Genomic DNA, 23,740 nt, shown 5'->3' on the forward strand with positions numbered 1-23,740 from the left:
CAAGGCCTCATTATAACGATTTCTTAGCCATGCCCGCGTCTTTAGAAACACGACCCTGTAATGCAGTCCACCACACTCATCCAGCACAACATCCAACCTCATACAGACTCTCAGCACTTTCACTCTTACAGAGACAGATTATAACTGTACTCGTCTTCCATATTCTGAGAGAGCCAGAGCACAACAGAGCTAAGTCCGACAAGACCGTTGGCGACGACATTCTCGACACCCATGCCGAGCGAGGGCCAGCCGACTCCCGGAACGATAAACTTGAGGACAAAGACGGTGACGCCGCCAGCCATGCCGCCGGCAAGGGCGGCGAATCCTAAAAAGAGCACGACGCGCGCCTTCCATGCAACGCCCGAGCCCGAGTAGCTAAACGAGTCCGACTGCAGCCGCGCCTTTTCCACCGAGTTGATGATGAGCATGCCCAGCGACGAAAAGATGAGCGGCAGCCAGTCCACAAAAGTAACGTGCACGTCGGAGCCATTGTTGGCGGATTTTGACCATACAGCCGCGTCGAGGAGGACGTAAAAGGCAAGGGAGAACTGTCGGGTCAAGGATATTAGCTTGGCTTCCCAAAAAGGATGATTCTTGCAGAAATCCAGAATTGTCGACTTGGGGTGGGGATACGTACCAGAGCGCCAGCGCTGTAGACACCACCATTGCGCACCCAGGCGCTGTTGAGCCATTCAGGCTTGCTAAACTTCCAGAGACGATCCTCCTCCATGATGTCTAACAGTATCTCGTCGCTGCGACGCGGTGGGCCGAGTTGTTTGCTTTGATGAAAATGATGCGGGCGTCAGTTCCAAGCAACGTTCCAGATAAAGCAACGAGCGAGCGACAGCAAATCGTGGCTGTGCAGGATACGCTTTTTCAAGTTGAAAAACAGCGTCGTCTTTGTTGTTGTCGTCGTCGTCGTCGTCGAAGTTGATGGATGAAGTCGGGGAGACCAGGCCGAAGCTCCAAAGGTTACCTAGTCGATAAGGTTGGGTGCTTGCTGAGCTCCTTGCATGTCGTAAGGTGAGTGAGCCGAGCCCGGCGGATGACGACTAGCGGGTCTGGTTCGTTACTAGTACGCAGTACGTAGTCTGGTTGTCTGAGTGCACCAGCCACAACTACCGGTCACGTGTTGGCTCTTGTTACTGTCACACCCCCCAAGAAACAAGCAATGCTTCCTGTTACTAGTGTTACTAACGAATACCTTGGTCGCAGGTGCATTTGTTTGTTATCCGCGTAACTCACCTTCTATTGCAGCTTGGTGTTATTTCCTTTCTGCTCTCTCATCCAGCTCTTGTTGAGGCAAAGACCACAAGATGAAAGAAAAAAAAGTCAGACATGAAAGCACATCTTGCCCAATTCTAAACGCAACGTGGTGCGTGGTAACTTTCCCTACTCGCGATAAATGGGGCTACGACTAAGGTATAGTCCACACAACATGCATTGTAGTATGATTCGTGACTGCCAGAAGTGGCACCATTCAAAACTCAATCTTTATGCGTCAGGGTCTCTGCTCCGTCTCCATAGCATCATTCATACTTCAGAACCCTACTATGTCGAAGTGTACGCAGGTCTCACCTGATGGATCAGCGATTATCTGTGTACTTGTCTATTGATGAAATGAAAAGGCCAGCAGTAGATGGATTCCATTACATTATATACGTAGGAGGTTATAACTTATAAGTTATGCTCTCATCAAGGCAGCCCCTGCGGCGTTGTTGGTTCGTCCTGGTTGCTCGCCATGTGGCTACAATGTGACCCAACATGCATAATGATCAATCATGTCTTGAAAAGAATCATATACCAAGCTGGCACCAGAAACAACTGAGTGTTATTGAAACACAAAAAGTGAGAGCACGACACTCCAAATATGAACATGACACATCTCTATTGCGAACTCTTAATGATTAAATGCTCAAATAGAACGAATACGCTTGGTTCATTAGGTAGACCTCACATCACTATAAATTACCCATCACGATGGCGCTCTTCCCACTCTTTTTGGAAGTTGTCCTTTTCCCTATGTGCCCGCCGTCAAAAGCAAATGCAGCAATCCAACAATGGGCCTTTCACTTGCCATGAATAAGGCATGAGCAGGTAATATTCAAATTAATGTAAATCGAACTGATGCTACGGAAATCGGCGGTCAGACTTTCTCGGAATTCAGTGGAATCAAATGCTTCAATGAAAGCCAGCACGAGGGAGGCATGATGGATATCAGCGCCAGGAAACGGGACGTGGCTTGCAAACTGCCAGAATAGCTCGTGTAAAAGCCTCGTTGAATTACTGTCGAGCCAACCTGCCAGCCTAGAACCATCTATCCTCTCCCGAAGGCTGCTACCGAGGTATTGAAATCCTCGAATGTTTCCGGTATCAAATTTGAAGAATTGTTTGATCCATTCAGCACACTCGCAGAGAACTTTGGAGGGTGTAAGTTGCATCGTCCTCCAAGTCATTGAATTGAAAGCAAGACATTATGCAATGATATAGACATGCATCTAGCTGGCAAATGATGTGTATTACTTGGGGAACCCGAGGCTCTTAACACTGCGTGAAATCTCTTTACTGTGTTTCTCTCCATCTGACAAGACCAGCAAATGCTTTGTCTGCCAACTCACATCTCGGCTCTTACGACTACATATGTACTGCCTTTGCAACGCCATCGTGTAAGATGAAATTCCAATACTCCCCAAACGCCACTACAATGTGAACCGTGACTCGTTCGCTCCGAAATCATTGCCTGGTAAATCCATCACCCGGCATAGGATCATGGCTCGTCAAATCAGATATCCTTTGGCCACTTTTGTATTGCCACCTTGAGCCTGGCCATGTCGGGTCCAACAATGAACCAAACGTGGCAAAATTGCTTCTTCCACCACAAAATACTGCGCATGCTAATCCAGACAAAGATTGGCTGGATGGACGATTGCGAACGAACCAAGTATTAGTACATGAACATGAACAGGAATGATTTGCTGCTGCTGCTGCCGCCACCTCTATGCGTTCGGAACTGCGTTGTTCATGTGCGAGAACCTCTCGCTCCATTATGGGCCGGACCGTCCGATCAGGGATCAACGTCATGGCTCCTGTGCTTGCGTTCAACTGAATCGCGTCTAATATGAATGAATCGGGAAAACTGGCCCGATCTTGAGAATGGTATAGATGACAAGTCTCGCTTCTCAACCAGAGTTTTCGTTGTCGTTTGTGCGATCCGGTACTCTCAATGAGCGTTGTTGTAGCGTTAGATCTCAATCGTCTTCATGCCTTCGTCAATGTCGGTATCATCGCTATCAATCGATGCGACTTCGGCCTTGGCGCTGGCCTTGCCCTTGCCGGTCGTACTGTCGCCATTGGGAAGCTTGTTTGCTGGTGGAGACTTTGCATCAGAGCTCTGGCGCGGAGTATCGACTTCAACGAGCTTGGCCGGGTCTTCGTCGATCTCGGCCAGCTGAGGCGCAACCAACGCGCTTGTGGTAGTCTCCTCCGTCACCCTAGCCAGAGGGCTCGACTTGCTATATCCTGGCCGGATCGGGCTGGTGAGGGGAGAGGGACTGCTGAGTCTCTGCAGAGTTCTGCCGCGGACCTCTCCGTTGCCGTTGGCGTCGACCGGGCTTGCGTAAGGAGAGGCCGAGGGAGAAGCCGCTCCTCTGGGTCCCATCGATCTGCGCTTGGCAGCCTTCTTGGCTCCACGGCCATGCTTCTGATCCATTCTCCATCGCAGAATATCAAAGTAAGCCGGCTCAACGCGGTTGGTGTTAAACTCGCGCAACTTCAGTTCGTTTGAATCCTCGTCAATGTACCATCTACCGCTGTTCAGGTCGTCCGCAACAACAGCCATAAAATGGGCCCAGGATCGAGCGACCACGTATTTGATGTCGTAGTCGCGACCAAAGAGAATGATTTGGCCCCATGTACCAGTCGGTCCGGGAGCCAGATCGACTGCAAGGTTGTTGCCACCCCAGTCTCTGACCAGGGGAATCCAAGCAGGATGGGCGTACACACGTTGAATCGCGCCTTGGGGAACTGAATCTTGCTTCGACAACAAATCATCCCTCCAGGTTGAGCTTTGACTACCAGCAGGAGAGCTTTGGGTTGATTTGGAAGATGATGCTTGCGCGCTGCCGCCGAATGCCTTGCTAGGAACGGCGGGCTTGACAATGTTGGTGCTCAGCAAGAATTCCTGGTTGACCTTCATCCACTGATCCCTCTCCTGGACAATCTCCTCGCAATCCAGAAGCATGGAGCTGAATATGATACCAGTAGGTCTGCCGCCACGCTCTTGGCCGTCGTGTACCATCAATGAATCTCTAATGTCCTGAGGCAATGAACAGTCTAGCTGGTGTTCTAACTCGTTCAAATCATTGTTTGTGCAGCCCTCACAGAGCTGATCCCAGAGTTCGGGGTAGTTCTCCTCGGCCCAGTTGTCTATCCGCTTCCAGGAGTGAGAGATCGGAGGCGCAGGAGGACCATCGGCAAAGGATTGCATGGGAATCTCCCCTGGACTGTTGATGGTTTCGAAGCCGTCACCGTTCTCGCGCTTTGCATTAAGCGATCTCATTCCCGGTGAGTAAGGACCATTTCCAGGGCTCATAGGCGATGGGGAAGGCATTCCCGCACCCAAATAGGACGTTGAAGTATCAATCGCGGACAGGCGACCAGTTTCGTCACCGTAGGGAGATGAGACATCGGCGCGGGATTCGGCGGCGGTAGCGACAGAAGTGAGTGTTGATTGCCTGTTGAGCGGCATGTGGCCGCCTGTGCGATAGGGGGAATCATAGCTCGAGTCTAGTAAACAGTCAATGGGCTGATGCAGCCACGAATGGGTGTCCAAGGGCAAGGATAACTTACGGCGATCGTAGCTGGTCATGGTATGCCAGAACGAGCGAAAGGCAGATCCTATGGGGCTACATAATGATACAGATCAGCAAATGCTGCAAAGGCCCATGGGATCTGGCTTGAAACAAGAGCACCAGGTCAACTCACTTGGAAGCCATGGCGGGCAAAAGACCTGCGCTGTCAAATTAAAAGATGGTCTTGGTAGGAACGAGTGTGTCCAGCGCAGTGCCGCCCTTGAGCGCGGGGGAAAAGCGGGTGTTTCGAGGCGATGTGGTCGCAGATAACGAGCGAACAAAGAAGGAAGAAACTGCCGGGCCTCGATTCGGGGAGAAAGGATGACTGCCGTAGACAATCGAGGTCGCCGTCGCTGAGTAGTGAGGGTAGAGGGCTGTCTTGGTTGAGGGATTGAAGTTGGAAGCTGGAGACGCGTGCCAAAGACAGTTGTAGTAGAAAGGGGTTGGCCGAAAACTAAGGTAGTATGGGCAGAGGGAGTTTGGCGGTTGCGTTGCAGGGACGTCTGGGGCCAGAGTAGGTAGCTGGTACAACGGATAGTCGCGATGCCCCTAGGCCGAAGTCAAGACGTAGCAAATGTATCAAGCTTCTTTTTGAGATGCCTAATGCTTCTTCTTTCTTTACAGTATTTAACGAGAGGTAGTGTGTGTATGGTTTTCGTCCTCGAAGAAGGGGGAAAACAAAAAGAATATCTTAGTGATCGACGTGCGTGTCTTTGTGTATCTTTTCTCTTCTCTTTTTTTTTTCCGTCCTGCTGCTAGGAGTGCTTGTACTTGTAAGAGGGAAAAAAAAGATTGGGCCCAGTTCCTGTTACTAGGGAAAACGCAGTGACGGACCGGCAATCAAAGATTGTTGCAATGCTGCCCAGGGAAAAATGAATCAGACGGGTCGGCCGTCGGTAGTGGAGCAGCTTAGGGAATTTAGGGGATCTTGGGTGCTGCGGCGGGCAGGACGTGGCAGGCTAAAAAGCGAGCCTAGACGTTAAAGTGACGCGCAAAAGCCCAGATTAGCGCTGGGTCAATACCTAGCTTAGCTCTTTCATGTCCTGGCTAGCAGTTTGCTAGGTTCAGAAATTCAGGCAATCGATGCTTCTCCTGCTTCTTCCACTGCTTCTTTCTTGTGACACTCTTTTTTTTCTTCTCTGGTTTCCCCACAGTCCCGGTTTCAACGCCGCACGTCCACCAATGCCGCTGGTCCAAAGGTACTCCAGGGGTAAGGTAGGTGGTGTACAGAGGATATAGGTACAAGCTGTTGGTAGTTGAGTTATTCGCCTGTTCAAAGGGCTAGTATCTCCATACTACATTAATACTGTGCACACATTTGTGGTCTCCGGAGGAAACCAAAGGAGAAGTACTTGATTACACTGCAGTTTGGGCATTTCATTCAGGAGACACGCTGGATACTATTCAAGACAGACTATTGAAAGTGCTTGCTCGGGAAGGGGGGCCTTTGTTGCTCAAGCCTTACAAGGCACGCGGCATGGCAATTGAAGAAATGTGAAACGAAAATGCGCCTGACCTGACTGAGTCTACAGTACAAGTCGACGGGCTCCAAACGGCACCGGTTGTTATTAAGTAGCATCGTCCTTGCCGCCGTTGTACCTTGCTTTCATGCTTATCATCGACGTTGTCGTTTTCCGTCTATTTATTTTCTCAACTAACTTAGCGATTTAATAGTTTTCCTCTTGTGCAGCTTGTATGTCATTCAGAATGGAGATAGCAATCTTGGTCAAAGAAGCAGCACAATTTCTTCTGGGAAGAGCAAGATAAATGGAACACGGATGGGTTTTGCTTTGAGTAGTCTCCTTCCCAATGCATGCACATTTGCTTCCACAAGAAGAACCCATTCGGCTTTACTAGGGAATGGCGGCCAGGGGTACGGAATGGTAGTGAAGAAGGGAAGTAGAAATTCCCAAGATGGCTAATCAATAGGCAGGAATTGCGCCCATCCATACATGAATAGGTCAGGGGAAGGGGAGGGGAACCAAACTGCAAGTGGTTCAAGCAAAGGCTCTACATTTAGGTATCAATGGAGATAGCCGAAGGCCAATGCTGCAAATGGTCACTATAGTGGTGCAGCAGGCAAGGACAACCAGCATAAGAAGAACCCACACGTACTAGGTACTGTGCAGTATTTCTGGCAATACTACAACAGTAGAAAGATCACATATGGGTGTGCTGCTTGAACATGATTTTTTTCTGGTGTAGTGTCGGACACCATGCCGTAATCTCACTTGCATCTACAAGTTATCTCCCATTCCATACCTGCATTCGGCTGTGGCTTGCTGCATCTCACCTTGATAGCAAATCAGCCTGTGAACGTATCAGCGGCCACTCCCTCGCTCCCATTCAGTCAGCCAAGAACATGGGACGGTCCTGCATACACATGCAGCGGTCGGGCCATGCAGTTGTCGCCTCAAAAGAAACTTGAATTTACGTCAGATACTGCCGCGGATACAATGTAAGTAGGCACATGTGCTGCTCAATGATGGTCAATCAGATGACGCACACAGCATAAACATGCCACCATAACAGACTTTTATATTACGCTTGTGATTGCGTAAATGCCATCCTATACAATAACCTCTGTTAGCCCCAGTGATGAATGTTCTGCGGCATGTATAAAGAAGTTTACAGAATGTTGAAGTATAATGTTTTAGGAAATATTTCTAAATCCATCTTGTCTCCTCGTGCTCCTGACGGACGCGCGCCGTGCATAATGGGGGGATGGCAGTCACAGGTCTCCAAATGCTCATGGAAGCTCTCTCACCCCCTGCCCCCTGTCCCACACACGTCACTGTCCATTCATCTCCACCTCTCATTTTCCGCATCTCCAGGCGGAATCCCCTCGAATTTCCAGCACGTCTTTTTTAGCACCAGCCAGGTTTGCCAGGGCCCTCGGGGCCCTTTTCGCTGGCTGGGCCTGCTAGACTCCCTCGGCTCTCCCCCTTCTTCTAACCCCTTATCTCCATCGCGGCATGGTAACGATCCGTGGCCGATCTCCTCACTACACCCAGTAATGGTAATCAGATACTAGGTACTCAAGCTAGGTACGCTTTGTTTACCCGCGCGACAGCAAGTCAATCCAGCAGCTGCCAGTCAGTCGGTCGGCGCTTGTCTGGACGGATATCCGTTCATGCAAGGACCGTGTGTGGTGCGCAGTCAATTGTGAAAACAAGAAATCTGATAGCGAATCAAGGCAATACACCACCTTTGGCACCTGGTATCCAGCGTGTTACAATTGTCCAAGTCGCTAAAAGAACAACGACTGGACCCCTACGGATCTTGAGGTATTCCGTGCTGCAATCCTGCCATCGTACCACAATGTCTCGCTTGCTACGGCCCTGGATCCTCCTTTCCTCCTTATTGGAATCCCCCGTTTGCGGTTCCCGAAAAGCTGCAAACCGCAAGTGTATTATAATGGCGCCCGCCGTTTGGGTTGGAGCCAATCAGGGGGCTGGAGACCAAGCTTTTGGTCCCCTTTTTCTTTTTCTTTCTTTTTTTCTTTGTCCTCGTTCCTCGAAAATCAAAGAATGCCCGTTTCTATCCCCCCGACCATACAAGGCATGGCTAGGGTCTTGTGCTCCATGCTGAAGCCACAGGAGTTGCACAGGAAAGGATACGCGGACGAATGAGCCCCAATCACTGCCGAGTTGTTGTTTCGTTAATACCCTGGAGAGAAGTGCAAACAGGTCAGCTTGGTGCCGCCATTAGCACAAATGTAACGAAACGCCAAAAACAGCCTATTGGGTAGGGAAGAGTGCGTTCAGTGCATTTGAGTGTTGACAAGCTGCAGTCAATCTACGCCACCATTTCTTGGTTTCTCGCCATTGACGGCACTGGCAGTAGCACGAACCAGACTAGAGCGGCGCTTGTACCTGACCCTAAAAATAAGGCAAAGCTCTATCTTTCTCTGTCTCTGTCTCCCTCTTTTCATTCGTTTATTATCCCTTTTCGCTTCCCATTCCCGCTGTTCCCGTTCACGCCGCCAATCGAATAATAAAGCCAAAGTCCCTCCCTTCAATACGTACTCCCCGCCCCGCGCCGCTGACTATAGGCGGGAACGGTAGAGAGGATCGATCGTACCTGGGAGGAGACGCCGCAGACCCAATGAAAAAGATCATGGGCGGCTTTCTTTTACCCATGCATGTAAGACCTGAGGAAGAGCGCAGTGGGCATTCGGCTGTTGCGCGGAGAGAGATGGTCCTATCACATGTCGACTATCAGGCGAGGCACAATCTTACCCAATCGGGGACTTCCTTTTATTACTTGATACGTTTTGCCTCCCCTCAAAGTAGAGACCATACACATTTCTAGAGAGAAAGATCAGCCGGACTGCTACTGAATGAAGCTCGTGAAGAAGCATGTGCAGAGCGCGTTGGCAAGTTGGGCATCGTATAGATTAGATCGCTGGTGCAATTTGTTTCTAAGAATAAGCTTTGCCACATCTGCACGCCTTGAAAGCACCATGTTCAAATTCACATATTGAAGGGGGGCGACTTTGGAGTAGAAGACGGGGCGATCTATTTTGGACAACGACGGGACGATCTCATCTTGCCACGGCCAAAATCATTACCAAGCCAATCCCCAAAAACAGAAGCGACAAAATCGCTTCAATTGAGGCAATTCAAGTGAGTACAGTGATGCAAGTTGGCATGCAGCACCCTGCCGTTCCACATTCAAACTGTCCAGGCGATTGGATCGGCCGTCTATGTGGGTTGCTTAGCGAAAGAGACAGAGAAAAGAAAAAGCAAAGAATCTTCATTGAAATTAGCCAGTCGCCGAATTCTGATGAACATGCAAACCACCATCTATCCGAGAACAGTTGCCGCGACGATCCCCCCCAAATAAAGAATACAGTTGAAGAAAACCTGTCGGGCCAGTATGCAATGTCACCTCCCCCAGTTTTCATGTCTCATTGACCCCCAAGTTTGCTACTTCACCCCCAGATTATGTATGTTGGATGATTATACCGTGGGTCTTTGATGCACAGTCGGAATACGATCGAATGAAAAGCGAAATATGCACAGCACAAGTGGCTATTATTGAATATAGTCTTTACATCATTGTCTGGCTCGCCCCTTGCTGTTGAAATCCCATTCTCCCCGTCCGCACGCTGCCGATCTTCTAGTTCTGCCACGCGTATTCACTCAGCGCCAGGTTTTTCTCGCCCATTTGCCTCTTCGCCGCTGCTGCAATACCGCGCTCTGGGTTCGCCAGCTGCTCACTGTAGCAAAGCTCCACCATGGCCTTGAGCTCGTCATAGCTGAATTTCTCCTCGGCTGGAATGGCATCTGGGCCCCTTTCCTTGTCCGCCTTGGCTTTCTCAATGATACCGTCTGGTCCCGCTTCAAAGAGCGAGTAGTAGTTGGCCGCACGAGCTAGATCAATACCGCCCTCGATGTTCTTAAGATTCTGCTGCAGGACGAGGATATTGAGCTTCATGCGGCTACAGCCACTGGCGTTCATGGGCTGAGTCTGTAGGGCTTTGCCGACTAGGTAGCTATTGATGAGCAATCCAACGCCGGTACGAATGAAGCCAATCTCACGCTCCCGCAAAAACCGCACTGTTGTCTCGTCATAGGCTACGAGCTCCGAATTCAACGACAATATTGTCTGGTCCGGTTCCTTGATTTCTTGGTCAAGAGGCAGCACGTATGGTGCCGTGATGGGCGAGAGAGTCGCTGCAAGTGAGTACACTGTGCGACAGCGTACCTCCATGTGCAATGTCAAAAGAACCGTGCTGGCTAGGTCGTCATAAGAAGTGACTATACTGTCAAATGATCTGTCATATTTGTGAGTACGAATTCTCATCAGTAAGTGCTACATAATCCACATGATTACTTACTGGACTGTTTCCTGCGTCATTGGCAGGTACACAGGACCATTTCGATCGCCGACAGCCTTCTTCGGATCATTGAGCAAGGTCCAGCGTCGGTTTTGGTTTCTGGGTAGAACAGGTCGTGAAGAGTCTGTGTCTTGATGTGTAATATATCTCAAGCCGCCAATCTTGACATTTAGCCACTTCATGCTCGTATACAGCAGACATAGCGATGATATAACGTCTCGGTCCTGAACAATGTCGCTTGGACCCAAAGTGCGCTCGCTTGTCTGCGAGATCAGCAGGCTGACTTCGGTCTCGATAAGTTCACGGTCTGGTGATTCGAGTGCCCAGAGTTTCTTGGCCGTTTCCTGGAGCTCGCCTTCTGTGGTAGCAAGCTGGGCAGAAAAGCGTAATTCCTGTGCAGCCGAGGGCACTTCGTGAGCCTTGGCAACCAGTGATTTGAACCAGGCAAAGCAACGCTCATAGTATCTGTTCATTTGCGAAATGATCAAGGAGCTGAGTGCTTGGTCGTGAGGGATGGTGTCAAGCATTTGACAGAACGCGGTGACCACCGTGAAAAATTGTGTCGTCCCCCTAAAGATAGGTCTTCGAGATATTGTACTCCAGTCTGGGTCTTCTTGGAATGTGTCTATCTCCGCGAAGATGTTGTCGCTGAGCTTTGCCAGGGTTTCATCAAGTTGCGGCTGGAAGACATTGACCAGGAAGTTATCGAGGAAAGATGTCAAAGTACTTGCAGCCAGATCTGAGCCTGGCGGCACAATGACCTTGAGCCTCTGCAGAAAGACCAATGTCGGAGGCAGAAGGAGACTCATGTTGAACACACTGGGTTCGACCAATGATTTATATGATCCAGGGCCTTGCCTGTTCTCAAAGGCTCCAGTATTTGCGCTCTTCCTCTGGTCTCTACCTGCCTTCTTCTCCGAATCTTTTGTTTTGCGGGTATCCGAGGTTAGACCCGGGACGGCGGCTTGAATGATACCATCCAAAGCATCGTACTCGGTCGTCATTTCAATAGATTTAGGATCCGCCTCTGAGAACTTGAATAAGTTATCTCTTCCCGCAATCTTGCCGCCGTTCATATTCCCACCCAGTTTAGGTGACGAGTTAAAGTGATAAACGTCTGCATCGGTCGTGACATAATTATGGAGGAGAGAGCGAATCTCGTTCTGGTACAGGTTCCATAGCTCTTTGAAGCTTCCAAGCAAGGAACTGTTGTTTCCGGAACCCTCTCGCTTGATAAGCGCCTTGATGGTCTCATGGAATACACGGTGCCCTTCAGAAATTGCCTCGAACTTGCCGTACAGAGTCCAGAGCAAGTCATAAATAACATCTGCCCGCATCTGGGTCTCACGACTGCCATATATGTGCAAGCCCTCAGCATTCGAAGCACCGCCTCGGAGCGAGCTCGGGTGTCTCTGGTCCACCTCGTTGATCGTTTCGTTGACGACCGAAAACAGCTCAACAGGCAATCTTTGTTTTAATGTATCCACAGCGCCTTCCAAACGACCGAGTTTGTTCAAGGACTCTACCAACAATTGAACGTACCAGAAGGTGTCTGCTTCCGGGTTCTTGGCTGGGTCCTCGGCAAGCTGTGTCTCGAGCTCCATTGAGTCTAGGACATAGTGAAACGGTGTGATTACATCTTGGTCTCCGTAATTGCCGCTGCTGAAAGCACCATGATTTTTTGAGAGACTCTGCCACCGTTCTTGGCAATATGGCGACTTCAGATAGAGATGTTCATGCAACTCCTCAATCAAAATGTCCATCAATGCGGTTTCCTGGTTGGCAAGGTAGCCACGAAGTTCGCTCAGAGCTCCAATATCATCAAGCTCCGGCTTCCTGAGCTTACGTAGCGCAGTTTGTAGAACTTCCACAGCGGTCAAGAATCGTTTCTCGGAGATCCGTGCCTCTAGCTGATCTGGCACCTGCCTCAAGTCTTCCAACTCATTAAGCGTCTGCAGCACTTCATCATACGTCTGAGAAGTCTTGTACATCTTCTTCAGCTCAGGGTCCGAGGTGCCGAGCGCAGCCCGCGACCCGACGAGCGAGTCCTTTAGGGCCCGCACCCGCTTCTGCGAGGCCTGGATGCTCCCTTGGATCTTGTGGAATGTACCGATGGAACTGTTGAAGCCCTGGTGATGCTCATGTACAATACCCTTGAGGGAATCCTGTAGGTACTGGTGCATTTCTTGAAAATTCGGGTACTCGTGCGCTCTACCTACGGAGCTATTGTCGAGGAGCTGGAGGGCCAGCGAGGCAGGTATGCAGTCGGGTTCGCAGAGCGCTGGCCAGTCCTCCTTGACGCGCTCGAGGACCTCTGCTATTCTTCGCTCGGCACTCGACTCCTGGGCGCGCTGCAGCCTCGAGGCCGAGGAGTTGCCATAACTGTTGGCGGCGATGCCTGCACCGCCATATCCGCCGTTTCGAGGGGGCGGTCGTCTCGAGCTCATCTGCTGAGGGGGAGTACCGTATCGATCGCCGCCCGCGAAGCCGTCGCCGCCAAAGGGATCGTAATCTTCTTCCTGCTCAATAGGCGGTGGCCGTGGGGCCCGTCTTCCGTAAGAACCATAGCCGTTGTTGTTGGTGTCGCCGTTGCGATATGAGGCGCCGTACCGGTCTGCCATGTCCGCAACAGCGCATCAGGTAAGATGGCTGACGAAGGGAGCTATTCGGTGCAGCTATTGCGGCATTCTGGGCCGCCCGGTCTCAGCCTGCGAATCTTTTCGTATGCGCAGATGCTCCTGGAGCAATTGAAGTTGTCGATAGGGACTTCACCGGATCTGGCAACGTTGTGTTCTTTGGGCAGTGTGTTTGATTGTCGAGGATTAAGGTTAATGCCAACGGAGCTCCTTAGGCAGCCTGCGGGCGTCCCTGGAGTGCGGCGCGGAGCCAGTGAAATACTAAGGTAGTACTAATACCTTGGTACCTCATTTCTGGCGTTCAATTTGTTTCATCCACATCCACCTCCAGCCACAGAGCATTTGACATTAGATACTGGATATTGTATTCAAAAGACTATGGACTATTGGCTCATGCTTTCCTCTTCTACAATTTCTGAGTACTTTATTCTTCCTGATCCTGAAACAGAAAACTTGGAGGAGGTGTCCGACATGCGCCTAGCCTTGAGCAATACCAAGTTAAATGGTTCTTGTATTGTTGCAGAAAGCATCTCTCGACATAGAGAACAAAAATTTTATACATTAAATACGGCTATATTCTATTAATATGGTGGGACGCTCTGCAACCAAGGACTACTCAGATCTGTAAAGAAACTGGCGCCCTGAACCTCTGTAGGTGCAGCATCATCCGTAACATTACAGTTGACAAGCCAATCGCCCTCTGCTTCGTACTTGTCGGCAACATACTTCACGTATTCACTCAACAAACAAGAGGATCCGGGTCCATCACGACAGGAAGGTACTGGATAGACCGCATCATTCAATCGTATACGCACATATGTCGCATTGGTCGTCTCCTGGCGGGAAGACAGTGAACCATGGGACGGCGCGGCAGTAATGAGTGCAGGGAACGACGAGGCAGTAGCGGTTTTGGCTTTGCAGGCGTCCTTTGTCTTGGAAGACAATGTCGTGGCATTCTGATATGCGCTCACACTGTAAGAAGCGGAAGTGTTGCCAGGACTGCCACTGCCACTGCCACTGCCTGCTGCTACAATGCAGTTCAGTCGCTCAAATGCAATTGTGCCTCTCATGCTCACGTAGCGCGAACCAACCCAGAGTCTCTCGTCGTCCTTTTCTGTCGCAGAGAGGGGTTCTTGCGCATCAAAGACGCCACTGGCTGTGACCAGCTCGGTAAGTTGTCCGTCGTTTAGGAAGGACATGAGCAGATTTGGCACCTTGAAGTCGGAGCCATCAGCTCCAATGCCGGTAATGTTGGGACCCTGCGCAAAGAGACCAACCAGCGCATTGAGGTACGGCGTCATCATCTTCTTGGGCAAATCGGTTCCAGGACCTACACCATAGTAGTAACGAAGATCGTTGGAGTACTCGTACTGCTTCAGCTCCTCGTCTGTGAGCACATCACACCACGGCGATAGTCTCCCGGTAATGTGGCTTTCAAAGCCACACAGGTATGGTATTTGGTCAATGTCACTGGCCGTCAGGGTCAGGTTCCCCTGGATCAAGGCCTGGAGTCGTTCCTGAATAGGAGGGATGTAGAGGTCGTCCCAGGTGGTCTTGTTGGTCCCTCCCGAAGCATCCACAAAGTTTGGGCACATATCAGAGGGAGCGAGAGAGTTACCAATCGCTCCCGAGAAGCCTTTGCTGGTTACGGATATGACACTGCCGTTGGCCGCGGCATTGAAGCCCAAGTATCCCTGGACAAACGTCTTTGCGGTTTGTAGCACTCGTGTGTAGTTGTTGGCCCATACCAAAAATTCATCTCCGTCTTGGTATAGATCAGGGTATCTGCGTAATTTTGTAAGTCATTTAGTTTCTACACAGTCACAATGTTCTGACCTGGTTCGCAAGGTATAGCCAAGGTCATGAACCTCCTTCGATCCTGTTGGGTTCAGCATGGCTATCTGGAGTGCTGGGTTTGTCAAGACCGTCTTCCATGTAGGCAGAAATGAGAGACTACCGCCAGCTGTATAATTTCCAGCGGTAAACTGATTCAAATTTAGCAAAATAACAATTTTGTCACAACTCTTGGACACTCACTCGCTCCTGCATGGAGACCCAGCCACTGTAGGCGCCCGAGTCGGGATATCTCGAGCCATGACGAAGAATGTACGCTGCCTGGTCGACGTAGCAATTCTCTGGGACTTCGGAAGATATCCCGTTCACATCTGGTCCGGCATACCATGGGCCATTGGCTCCAAGCCACTTGAGCGGATCTGTTGCCGTCTCGCTCGCGGGAAAGTTGATATCTTGGGTTGGTGCCAGAATCTGTCCCGCCGCGGAGACTCCCGCTACTGCCAGGGATACTCCAACGAGGAGTGAAGATGCCATTGCGATTAACAACAAGGCGAGGTGCCAACGAGTGAACTTGCTTGGATCAGGACAAAGCACATCTCGGACAGAGGGGGGAGGAGGAAGTGGTCTTTATAAATCTATCAAATGCAAATGCAGTTGTTCTCCATATCACCCTACGCGAACCGTCGATCGACTTGACCGACCGCCAAGGCATGGTAACATCGGTCGACGCATACTACGTAGCTGACCCTGGCAGGTTGCGCACGTGGGCGCGAATTGGAAGCACTGGGAGCAATTCGGAAAGACTCCCGAACCACTGCGTCGGTGTTGTTTTCACGGCCTAAGAGAGCCCTGCTGGCCCTCTAGCAATTCCGATGGTTTAAAGCCAAACACTGTACCCTCGTTTATGGTATTTGCTGGTGACGTTGTAGAGGGCCACGTGCAAAGCCTTGTGAAGATGGTTTGTGGAAGAACAGAATCTCGGAAATTGCGCCAGCCCGAAGTGGTCAATAAACCGTGGGGCCCAAGGGGACAGTCAGATACCTGGCGAGCCTGGGTAGAGAGAGCTTGGCATGATAGCGGCCCTGAAGCGGAGACGCGTCGATTTGGCTGCAGGCGAGATTCGAGCTATTGAAGGTAGGCCAAAGTGATACGGGAATAATGCATGGAAAGAAGGTATCTGTTTTTTTTTTTGTTCCGTACCTGCTAGACGCCATACTATAATATTGTGGCGAATGACGAGATACTTTCTGTTGAGTGACCGGGTCCAATTGAACGGCGCACCCGCTTGCCCCACCCGATCCGGGGCCTTCATTGACCGGAAGTGGACGCCGTTTTTTTACGGCCCTCATCTTTGCAACCGCCGATGCCAGGACAATCGACCAATTAAAACAGCAACGCTTTCGGGTATCTAAGGACAACTCATCAGAATAAAGGGTCTTCAAGTATCTTGGAGTTCAGTTTCCCTGCGAACAAGGACTCAACCATGCCTACCCGGGTCCCCAAACCAGAAGACTTTGACGATCTATCGTCCAGTCTGAAATTTGCCCTGACATACCCCGAGGTCCCGGAAACAACTACGGCCATATTAATCATCTTCCACGGTCTGGGTGACTCCGAGGCAGCCTTTACAACTTTTGCCAAGAGCATTAACCTGCCGGGTGTCCTGGCCATCTCAGTCCGAGGCGTCTCACCCCTCCCGCCCGCACTCCTGGGCCTTCCGGACTCGGCGGCGCCAGTCAACCATTTCCATTGGGGCGATGATCTGACCTTGTCGCCGAGCACGGGAGATCTGGATCCCGATCCTGGCTACACCAAGGCCGTAGACCTCGTCCTCGGGAAGCTCATTCGGGAGACGCTGATTAGCAAGTGCGGCTGGGACACGCGCGACATGCTCCTCTTTGGCTTTGGCCAGGGCGGCTCGCTGGCCCTTGGTCTAGCGTCGAAGCTCCGCGGGCCTTTGTCCGAGAGGATCACAAATGTCACGAACGCAGAACCGGCAGCCGCCGCCGCTGCAGCTGAAGGCGAAAACACGGCGTTCAAGGGCGTGGTCTCGATAGGTGGGCCACTACCCGCGAGCACCATCCCGACGCTCAGCGCCCGCGAAAAGGCGCGTAGTCCGGCGCTGGTGTGTCATGGCCGTGCCAGTGAGGCCCTGGATGACGACGCCTTAGAGGTGCTGCGCAAGGAGTTTGTCGATGTGCGCGACGTCAAGTGGCAAAAGCCTGATGACGGGATGCCTGGAAGTAGGGAAGAGATGCTTCCCATTATGAAATTCTTTGCCGAGAGGCTAGCAAACGAGTTTTAGTACGTGTTATAAATGTCTTCATTGGCATTAACTTCCAAGGAATGTCGTCAATGGATAAATTCAGCATGAGTTGCTATACATGTCCGGAGATAGTTAAAGACGACAGCTCTTTAGCGTGACCTTTGGTCCTCACTGTATTCATATGATCTCCCTGTCATATCTGGAGGCCTCTCGGGCCATCCAAACTCAACTTCAAGCAGCCGGTAGAAGCATGAAACGCCTGCCTAAGGCCATTATCTACCAGTGTTATAGCTTACATTGTTTGACACAGTTGTTATCATGGGACAGTAGCAAGGGCATCTTCATCGTTTTATACATAGCGTTGGCTACTTATTATGTACAGTAACCAATAGAGTACACAGGCATATAAGTCCCGTTACAATGCCTTGGCATCATGATTACATCGTTACTCCAGACGACCGCCAACCCCTGTGCCATCCGAGGACGCAATGCTACACCAATTCCTCTAGATGACGTCCGATCTATAATACACGTTCGCACCGCGCCCATCCCGTAGGTGTCCTTGGGGGTTGGTCCGTGGATGAGAAGGGCCTCGCACCAGCGCATCATCAATGCTGGTTACAGAAATGTCTATCGTCATGTTTTTGATGCAGCCTCATCCGTTTTGCCTCATGTCCGGAAAACAGGAGAAATTTTTAGTAAGACAGGAGAGCAGAAGAAGTTGGGAGTTGTTTCCTTGTTCTTTCCATCAAGAAATCTCGGTCTCGATCAAAAACTGGCCCGAGCTCTTGAGAGCTGGAATGTCGGGCGATATTGAAAGTTTTTGGAACCGCTTAGAATGGGATGTTGGGCGAAGTAGCACCCAAAGTCTCCGACTGTTCTTGGAGCTCCTCGCCACCGGCCTCAATTGTGATTCCCAATCCAATCTTGGCTTGTTGCTAAAGGGTGCGTCAGTAGGATACTCAAATACATTGCTGCGAAGAAAGGTTTCGGCTTACAGTGGCATGGTCGACGTCAGCTCCAAACGACATCGTGACCGGGGGGGCAACTCTCTTCTCCAACAAGCAGCTGAGCTTGCCCTTTGAGTCGACCTGGGCACGGAAGGTGGACATGCGGAAATCGTACTTGGCACCAATTGTGGTGATGCCCTCCTTCTGGAGACCACCCATCATTCCACCAGCGCCGCCAGGAACAAGCTGAAGGGTCAGGTCAACACCAGCCTGGACCTTTTCGGAGATACGACGCCAGTAGGTGGCGTTCAAGGCGCCCTGAGCGTGCAATTGTGCTGTAGCAATCCAGTCATCGGACTTGTATCGGCCGGCAAAAGACATGGCGGCATCCGGGGGCTGGTTGAGGGCGGCACGCTGCCAGACGGCTTCCAAGCCCAGGGCAAGCTTCTTGGTGATGGACTGGAAGTGTCTTGTGATAAAGATACCAGTAAGGCCACCCTCAATGTAGGAAGGGTTGAGCATCGTCAGATTGGAGGTGAAATCGGCGCCAGTATACTCGTGTTCGACCTGAGCCATGTCTTGTTGGCCAATCTGGAACTGGCACTTGGAGACGAGCGAGGGAGACCATCGGTAGTTGAATCTCGTCGAAAGCGATCCATCGCTATCCATGCTTCCCTGCAAGAAGACCTGTATAGTACAAGTGAGTGATTAGTTGCATGGCTCAAGGTACATCGTCTAGCATAAGCTGCCATGAGTTATGGCAGACATGGCATCAGGCTGTGTGCTTACCTTGTTTGTGCCGTAGAGAGCAGCGAACGCATAAGGCTGCATGCGCTCACCCATGGCAAACTGATGCGACACCTGGAAAAGAGGTGATAAACTGAAGGCCTTGGTGAGGTCTGCTCTTAAACCAGTGTGCATGTAGTTGGTCAAGAAGACCTCACGCTGCACCTCCTTCGCGACACCCTCAATCGAGCCCGGGTTGGACAGGCCCAGCTTCGCGCGGCGGTCGGAAAAGGCATTGTAGGCGCTCGAGAGGCTCCGGGCAATGGGATTTTCTGTCAAGGCCCCGAAGGACGAGGACGGTGCTGATGAAAGCTCAACGGCCATTGTGCGGTATGTGTGTGCAAGGTCGTGACTCTTTTCCCCCCGTGTGATGGTTGGATGCTTTGGCGGTGGAATGCACAGAAACTCGTATCGTCGAGTCTAGACAAGGCGGCCACAGAAGACGACGCTGCGGTCGGCGTGATTGATGCTACAGGCGGTGCGGCGAGAGGTTGCTGTTGTCGCGAAGAGTAGGGGAGGCTAATGGCCGAGATAGGATTTTTGAGAGCTGCCAGCTCCGTCGTCACGACTGATGGGATCAAAATTTCTTGGGCAAGGATCTTGACAAGCCCCGTGCTCAGAAAAGAGGAACCTTAGCGTTATGGGGAATGGTAAACTGCGCTAAAGTCATAGTATACTCTAGTTGGCTAGCGGGATAAGAAATCTTTTAGCGGGTGTTATTCGCACAACGGCAGCACTGATTTCAGCTCATGTAAGTAGATATTCATGCATACACCAATAATCAATACTGCCATGCAGTTGAAAGTGAAACTCGTTCACTGTTAGCTTGGTGCGCCCCCCAAAGCAAAAGTCTGGCATTATGTCATATCTTCGTGGCTCTCGGATAACGACTGACCAACCAAGAGCACATGCTCACATACATTCCTGTCTTCTCTCGGGTTCTGTGATCGGAAAACAAGAATCTATTCTTCACTTTGTGTTGACTATATCAAAAACCTTTCTTCTCCGTTGCCTACTCTCTGTAGCTGCACCGAAACATATGAAAAAGAATTGTTTCTCACTTTGTTTGAAGGCAAACCTCCCGATTTGTCGCCAGTTACAGGGATTGACCAAAAAAGGCCCCATTCCAAGGTCCATATCAGATTTGCAGCAGCGTGGTCGCTATTATAGCTGCGACCAGGCGCGGTCCAGTCAGATCAAACCTAATCCACCCGAGCGCTACTCACTCACAGTCCACCTTCATCCTGCCGACCAAAAGCTACCTCATTGACAAAGACAAGCTGCGTCCAAGGTCTCACTCTAGGTTGCACGCCTAGCCAACGTCACTTGGGACCTCCTTTGCCTCGTGGGATTTCATTCCTGCTGCGCAGACCTCGACGAAATCCAGTCTTGGCTTGATAGCAAGCAAAAAACTGTGCCTGCCATCCTATACATCTACCATCTATCTTCGATAAGGACCTCGGCCTACTGCCCTTTTGCATCTTGGGGCTGCGATATCCCGTCACCGGCCGCTCCGTTGCCGTGTCTCTTCCTACTGCAGGCTTTCTTTGTCCTGCCTAGTGTGCCGTTATAGAGCTGAGCTGCGTGAGCAACGAATCTCACCTACCTAGAGGGTGCCTCTTTTGGTGAAGGACTGTGAGATGCACTAAACCCGGCCTCGGCGAAAACGGTCTACACAATTTTGAGACTCTCCTGCTCCGTTGGCAACACCAAGCTGCTGCTTTGATACAGAGTTTCCACATTGGGAAAGTGCTGGACGGGGATTGGCTACGGCATCTCACATTCTGGACTGGAGGGTTCGGGTCAACGGGTGATTTTGAAAATATTGTTTGCAGAAAGAGCATTCGGACAGCGGCATAGTACCTAGTCAACATGGACACTCTGCTGTAAGTTTTTGATCCTTTCTTTTTCATTTGTTCCTCCCATCTCACTCTTCCCTCGCTTTTCTCACTCACACTGCATTGTCTGCTTCCTCCAATCAATGGTCGGTTCCCTGCACTTCCCCCACATCAATCTTACGAACCACATCCCGACCCTCTCTTTTCCTTCACCCCTCGCATTGTTGTTCTCTAATACCGGACCCTCGACGGCTTAAATACTATCGCCATGTCCGGTCCGCCCGCACCATCCATCCCTCTGTTTCCGGCAGATCGGAGTGCCTCGCCCGGATCCCGTGCTCGGGACTTGGTCAACTCTAGGAACGGCACTCCCAGCGTGCTTGCATCTGTCCCCATCCACCCACCCCCAGCCAAGAAAATTCGCCAAGTCCATTTTGGGGACATCTGTTATTCCGACAGCGAGGCTGCTTCAGAAACTGAGACTAATGATATCAGTACCGCAGAACTGGCTGCAAATGCACCCCGCGTAAGTAGGAATCGTTGATTTTGTCAATCCTGCTGGTATTAGACACCATATAGCGGCCCAGCGAGCGAAAAACAGCTGTTACCGTACCGTCATGGTGAAAGTTCCAAAGCCATGTATCACAAGGCTAACGGCACTAGTACCGGAGAAAAAGCAGCACTTTCATCGATGGCATCCACGACACAGGTGAGGACAGTTCGGACAGGGCGCCAGCCCAGCTGTACAGTACCATGTCTGGCAGGCTGTTCCATTCCGGTCGCATCGCAATAGTCATGGTTGGACTACCGGCTCGTGGCAAGACGTAAGTGACCTATGGGTACCCTCCTTATCGGATTGAAAACTCAAGAAGAAATCTATTCTAGTCATATTTGCGTGTCGATGGCCCGCTATCTACAGTGGTATGTACCTTAGAGCTTGCCCGAGACAGCTTCTTGCTTACAGAATCCAGGCTGGGTGTCAAAACGCGCATCTTTCATTTGGGAGATTATAGACGAGCTACCGTCGGTGATGATTCCGACGTTCCAGAGGACTATTTCTTCCCCAATGCCTCCCCGGCATCTGTCATGCTACGACAGAAGATTTTGAAGAAATGTCGAGAGGATATCTACGCCTGGTTGAACCATGAAAATGGCCAGGTTGCCATTTATGATGCTGTCAATCCAACTGCCTCTGGCCGGAGATCTCTAGCCAAGGAATTCGCCAAACATGACGTGCAGGTGTGTTTCTTTGTACCCTCCAAGTTTCTGGGCTTTAGTACTAATGTCTACTCAAGACTCTATTTCTTGAGTCTTATGTCGACGATGACAAGCTCTTGCGAGAGAATGCCAGGAATGTCAAAATCAACTCGCCAGACGTAAGAGAGCCCATCACCGCTACCGATTGACGAGTTGCTCACCTATCCTAGTTTGATGGCATGGACCCCGACGAAGCTGCAGGCCTCTATCTCCGCCGCATCGAGATGAAGATTCCTACATTTGAGACCATGGATGAGAACGAGCTGAACTACATCAAGATGATGAATGCAGGAGAAAAGTTCTTCTACAACAATGTCTCCTTCAATTATCTCTCTCATCGCATTGTCTTTTACCTGACAAATACGCACATCAAGTCCCGCACAACCTTCTTCGCCCGAGCTGGTACCGCCACGGAGGAGGACTCTTACAAGGCTGACGCGCCTCTGTCTGATGCCGGTCGCGAATACGCCAATATCATGTGCGAGACGCTCATCAAGCATCGCGAACAGGAGCGCGCTGCACTCAGGAAGGAGGGCGGTCCTGATATTCCTTTGAGGCCTCTGACGGTGTGGACCAGTACTCGGGTTCGCACCATCGAGTCCGCCGAGCCATTCCGCGATCGTGGCTACAAGGTCCGTCAACGCAGCCAAATGTCCCAGATCAACCCGGGTGTTTGTGAGAAGCTCTCCGAGCGTGCCATTCGCCGCCTCTACGCAGATGAAGTAGAAAAACATGATCTGGATCCATACCATCACCGGTACCCCCGAGCAGAGTCTTACCACGACCTGGCTGTGCGCCTGGAGCCAATCATTTTGGAGCTGGAGCGTGAACAGAATGACTTGCTCATTATTGCCCACGAGTCTGTACTACGGGTTCTTTACGCGTACTTGATGCATTGTAGCACGATGGACATCCCGACGCTCAAATTTCCACGCAACGAGATTATCGAGATCATTCCGGCGGCGTATCAGAATGAGGCGAAGCGGATTCATATCCCAGGATTGGATCCTAAGATGGTGCCTTCAAGCCCTGAAGATATTCGAATTCCGGTACCAAGCATGCCGGGCAGCGGCACTGACAGCCCTGCGCCGCTTCCCAATGGCGGACTCGGTAGCCCGGCTGAGCTCAGTCCCGAGTTTGAGCGCAAACCCGAACGGATCGTGAGCACTGCAGTGGATGCGGTCAAGGACAAGCTGACCGATGTCGATTAGATGATCAAAGGTTGCAGGAATAGAGGTAGAGCAAGAAACTCCGTGGGCGAAAGACAGTATGAAAATATGAGAATTGATAGTGGCTACCAAAAACAGTCGTGAGAACAAGTACCTAGCAAAGACCTAGACATTGAGGCGCTATTTTTGTATGGAATAAGGTTTCTTTTTGCTCATGAGGAACGGTACCCTGTAGTCGATAATGATGTTAAACAAACAGCTTCACAATCGAGATGCAAAAAAGTAAACTTTCTTAACAACTTGGTAATCTTTACTCGATGATCTTATGTACGCCGAAACCCCATGCTAT

At 50.9% G+C, this 23,740-nt stretch overlaps 7 protein-coding genes across 7 annotated transcripts; 2 read left to right on the forward strand and 5 right to left on the reverse strand.

The window, feature by feature from the left end:
• Positions 1-125: 125 nt before the first annotated feature.
• PFICI_07725 (Vacuolar protein sorting-associated protein 68) lies at positions 126-730 on the reverse strand (the record flags this gene model as incomplete). The annotated part of the gene is made up of 2 exons (XM_007836306.1): positions 126-548; positions 638-730. 2 exons carry the CDS (start codon positions 728-730, stop codon positions 126-128), a joined length of 516 nt encoding a protein of 171 aa, XP_007834497.1.
• Positions 731-3,241: 2,511 nt separating this feature from the next.
• Positions 3,242-4,994, reverse strand: PFICI_07726 (uncharacterized protein; the record flags this gene model as incomplete). The annotated part of the gene is made up of 3 exons (XM_007836307.1): positions 3,242-4,785; positions 4,849-4,904; positions 4,984-4,994. The coding sequence occupies 3 exons, from the start codon at positions 4,992-4,994 to the stop codon at positions 3,242-3,244; spliced, it is 1,611 nt and encodes a 536-aa protein (XP_007834498.1).
• Positions 4,995-9,974: 4,980 nt separating this feature from the next.
• Positions 9,975-13,316, reverse strand: PFICI_07727 (exocyst complex component sec8; the record flags this gene model as incomplete). Its single annotated transcript, XM_007836308.1, has 2 exons — positions 9,975-10,632; positions 10,696-13,316. 2 exons carry the CDS (start codon positions 13,314-13,316, stop codon positions 9,975-9,977), a joined length of 3,279 nt encoding a protein of 1,092 aa, XP_007834499.1.
• Positions 13,317-13,912: 596 nt separating this feature from the next.
• Positions 13,913-15,659, reverse strand: PFICI_07728 (uncharacterized protein; the record flags this gene model as incomplete). Its single annotated transcript, XM_007836309.1, has 3 exons — positions 13,913-15,116; positions 15,168-15,316; positions 15,369-15,659. 3 exons carry the CDS (start codon positions 15,657-15,659, stop codon positions 13,913-13,915), a joined length of 1,644 nt encoding a protein of 547 aa, XP_007834500.1.
• Positions 15,660-16,608: 949 nt separating this feature from the next.
• PFICI_07729 (uncharacterized protein) lies at positions 16,609-17,430 on the forward strand (the record flags this gene model as incomplete). Its single annotated transcript, XM_007836310.1, has 1 exon — positions 16,609-17,430. One exon carries the CDS (start codon positions 16,609-16,611, stop codon positions 17,428-17,430), a length of 822 nt encoding a protein of 273 aa, XP_007834501.1.
• Positions 17,431-18,224: 794 nt separating this feature from the next.
• PFICI_07730 (Mitochondrial import receptor subunit tom-40) lies at positions 18,225-19,451 on the reverse strand (the record flags this gene model as incomplete). The annotated part of the gene is made up of 3 exons (XM_007836311.1): positions 18,225-18,329; positions 18,390-19,028; positions 19,131-19,451. The coding sequence occupies 3 exons, from the start codon at positions 19,449-19,451 to the stop codon at positions 18,225-18,227; spliced, it is 1,065 nt and encodes a 354-aa protein (XP_007834502.1).
• A 1,782-nt stretch (positions 19,452-21,233) lies between these two features.
• Positions 21,234-23,433, forward strand: PFICI_07731 (uncharacterized protein; the record flags this gene model as incomplete). Its single annotated transcript, XM_007836312.1, has 6 exons — positions 21,234-21,491; positions 21,629-21,789; positions 21,851-21,886; positions 21,937-22,204; positions 22,261-22,341; positions 22,393-23,433. 6 exons carry the CDS (start codon positions 21,234-21,236, stop codon positions 23,431-23,433), a joined length of 1,845 nt encoding a protein of 614 aa, XP_007834503.1.
• Between the last annotated feature and the right edge of the window lie 307 nt (positions 23,434-23,740).

Source organism: Pestalotiopsis fici, assembly GCF_000516985.1.
Source record: "Pestalotiopsis fici W106-1 unplaced genomic scaffold PFICI_Scf_5, whole genome shotgun sequence".
NCBI lineage: Eukaryota > Fungi > Ascomycota > Sordariomycetes > Amphisphaeriales > Sporocadaceae > Pestalotiopsis > Pestalotiopsis fici.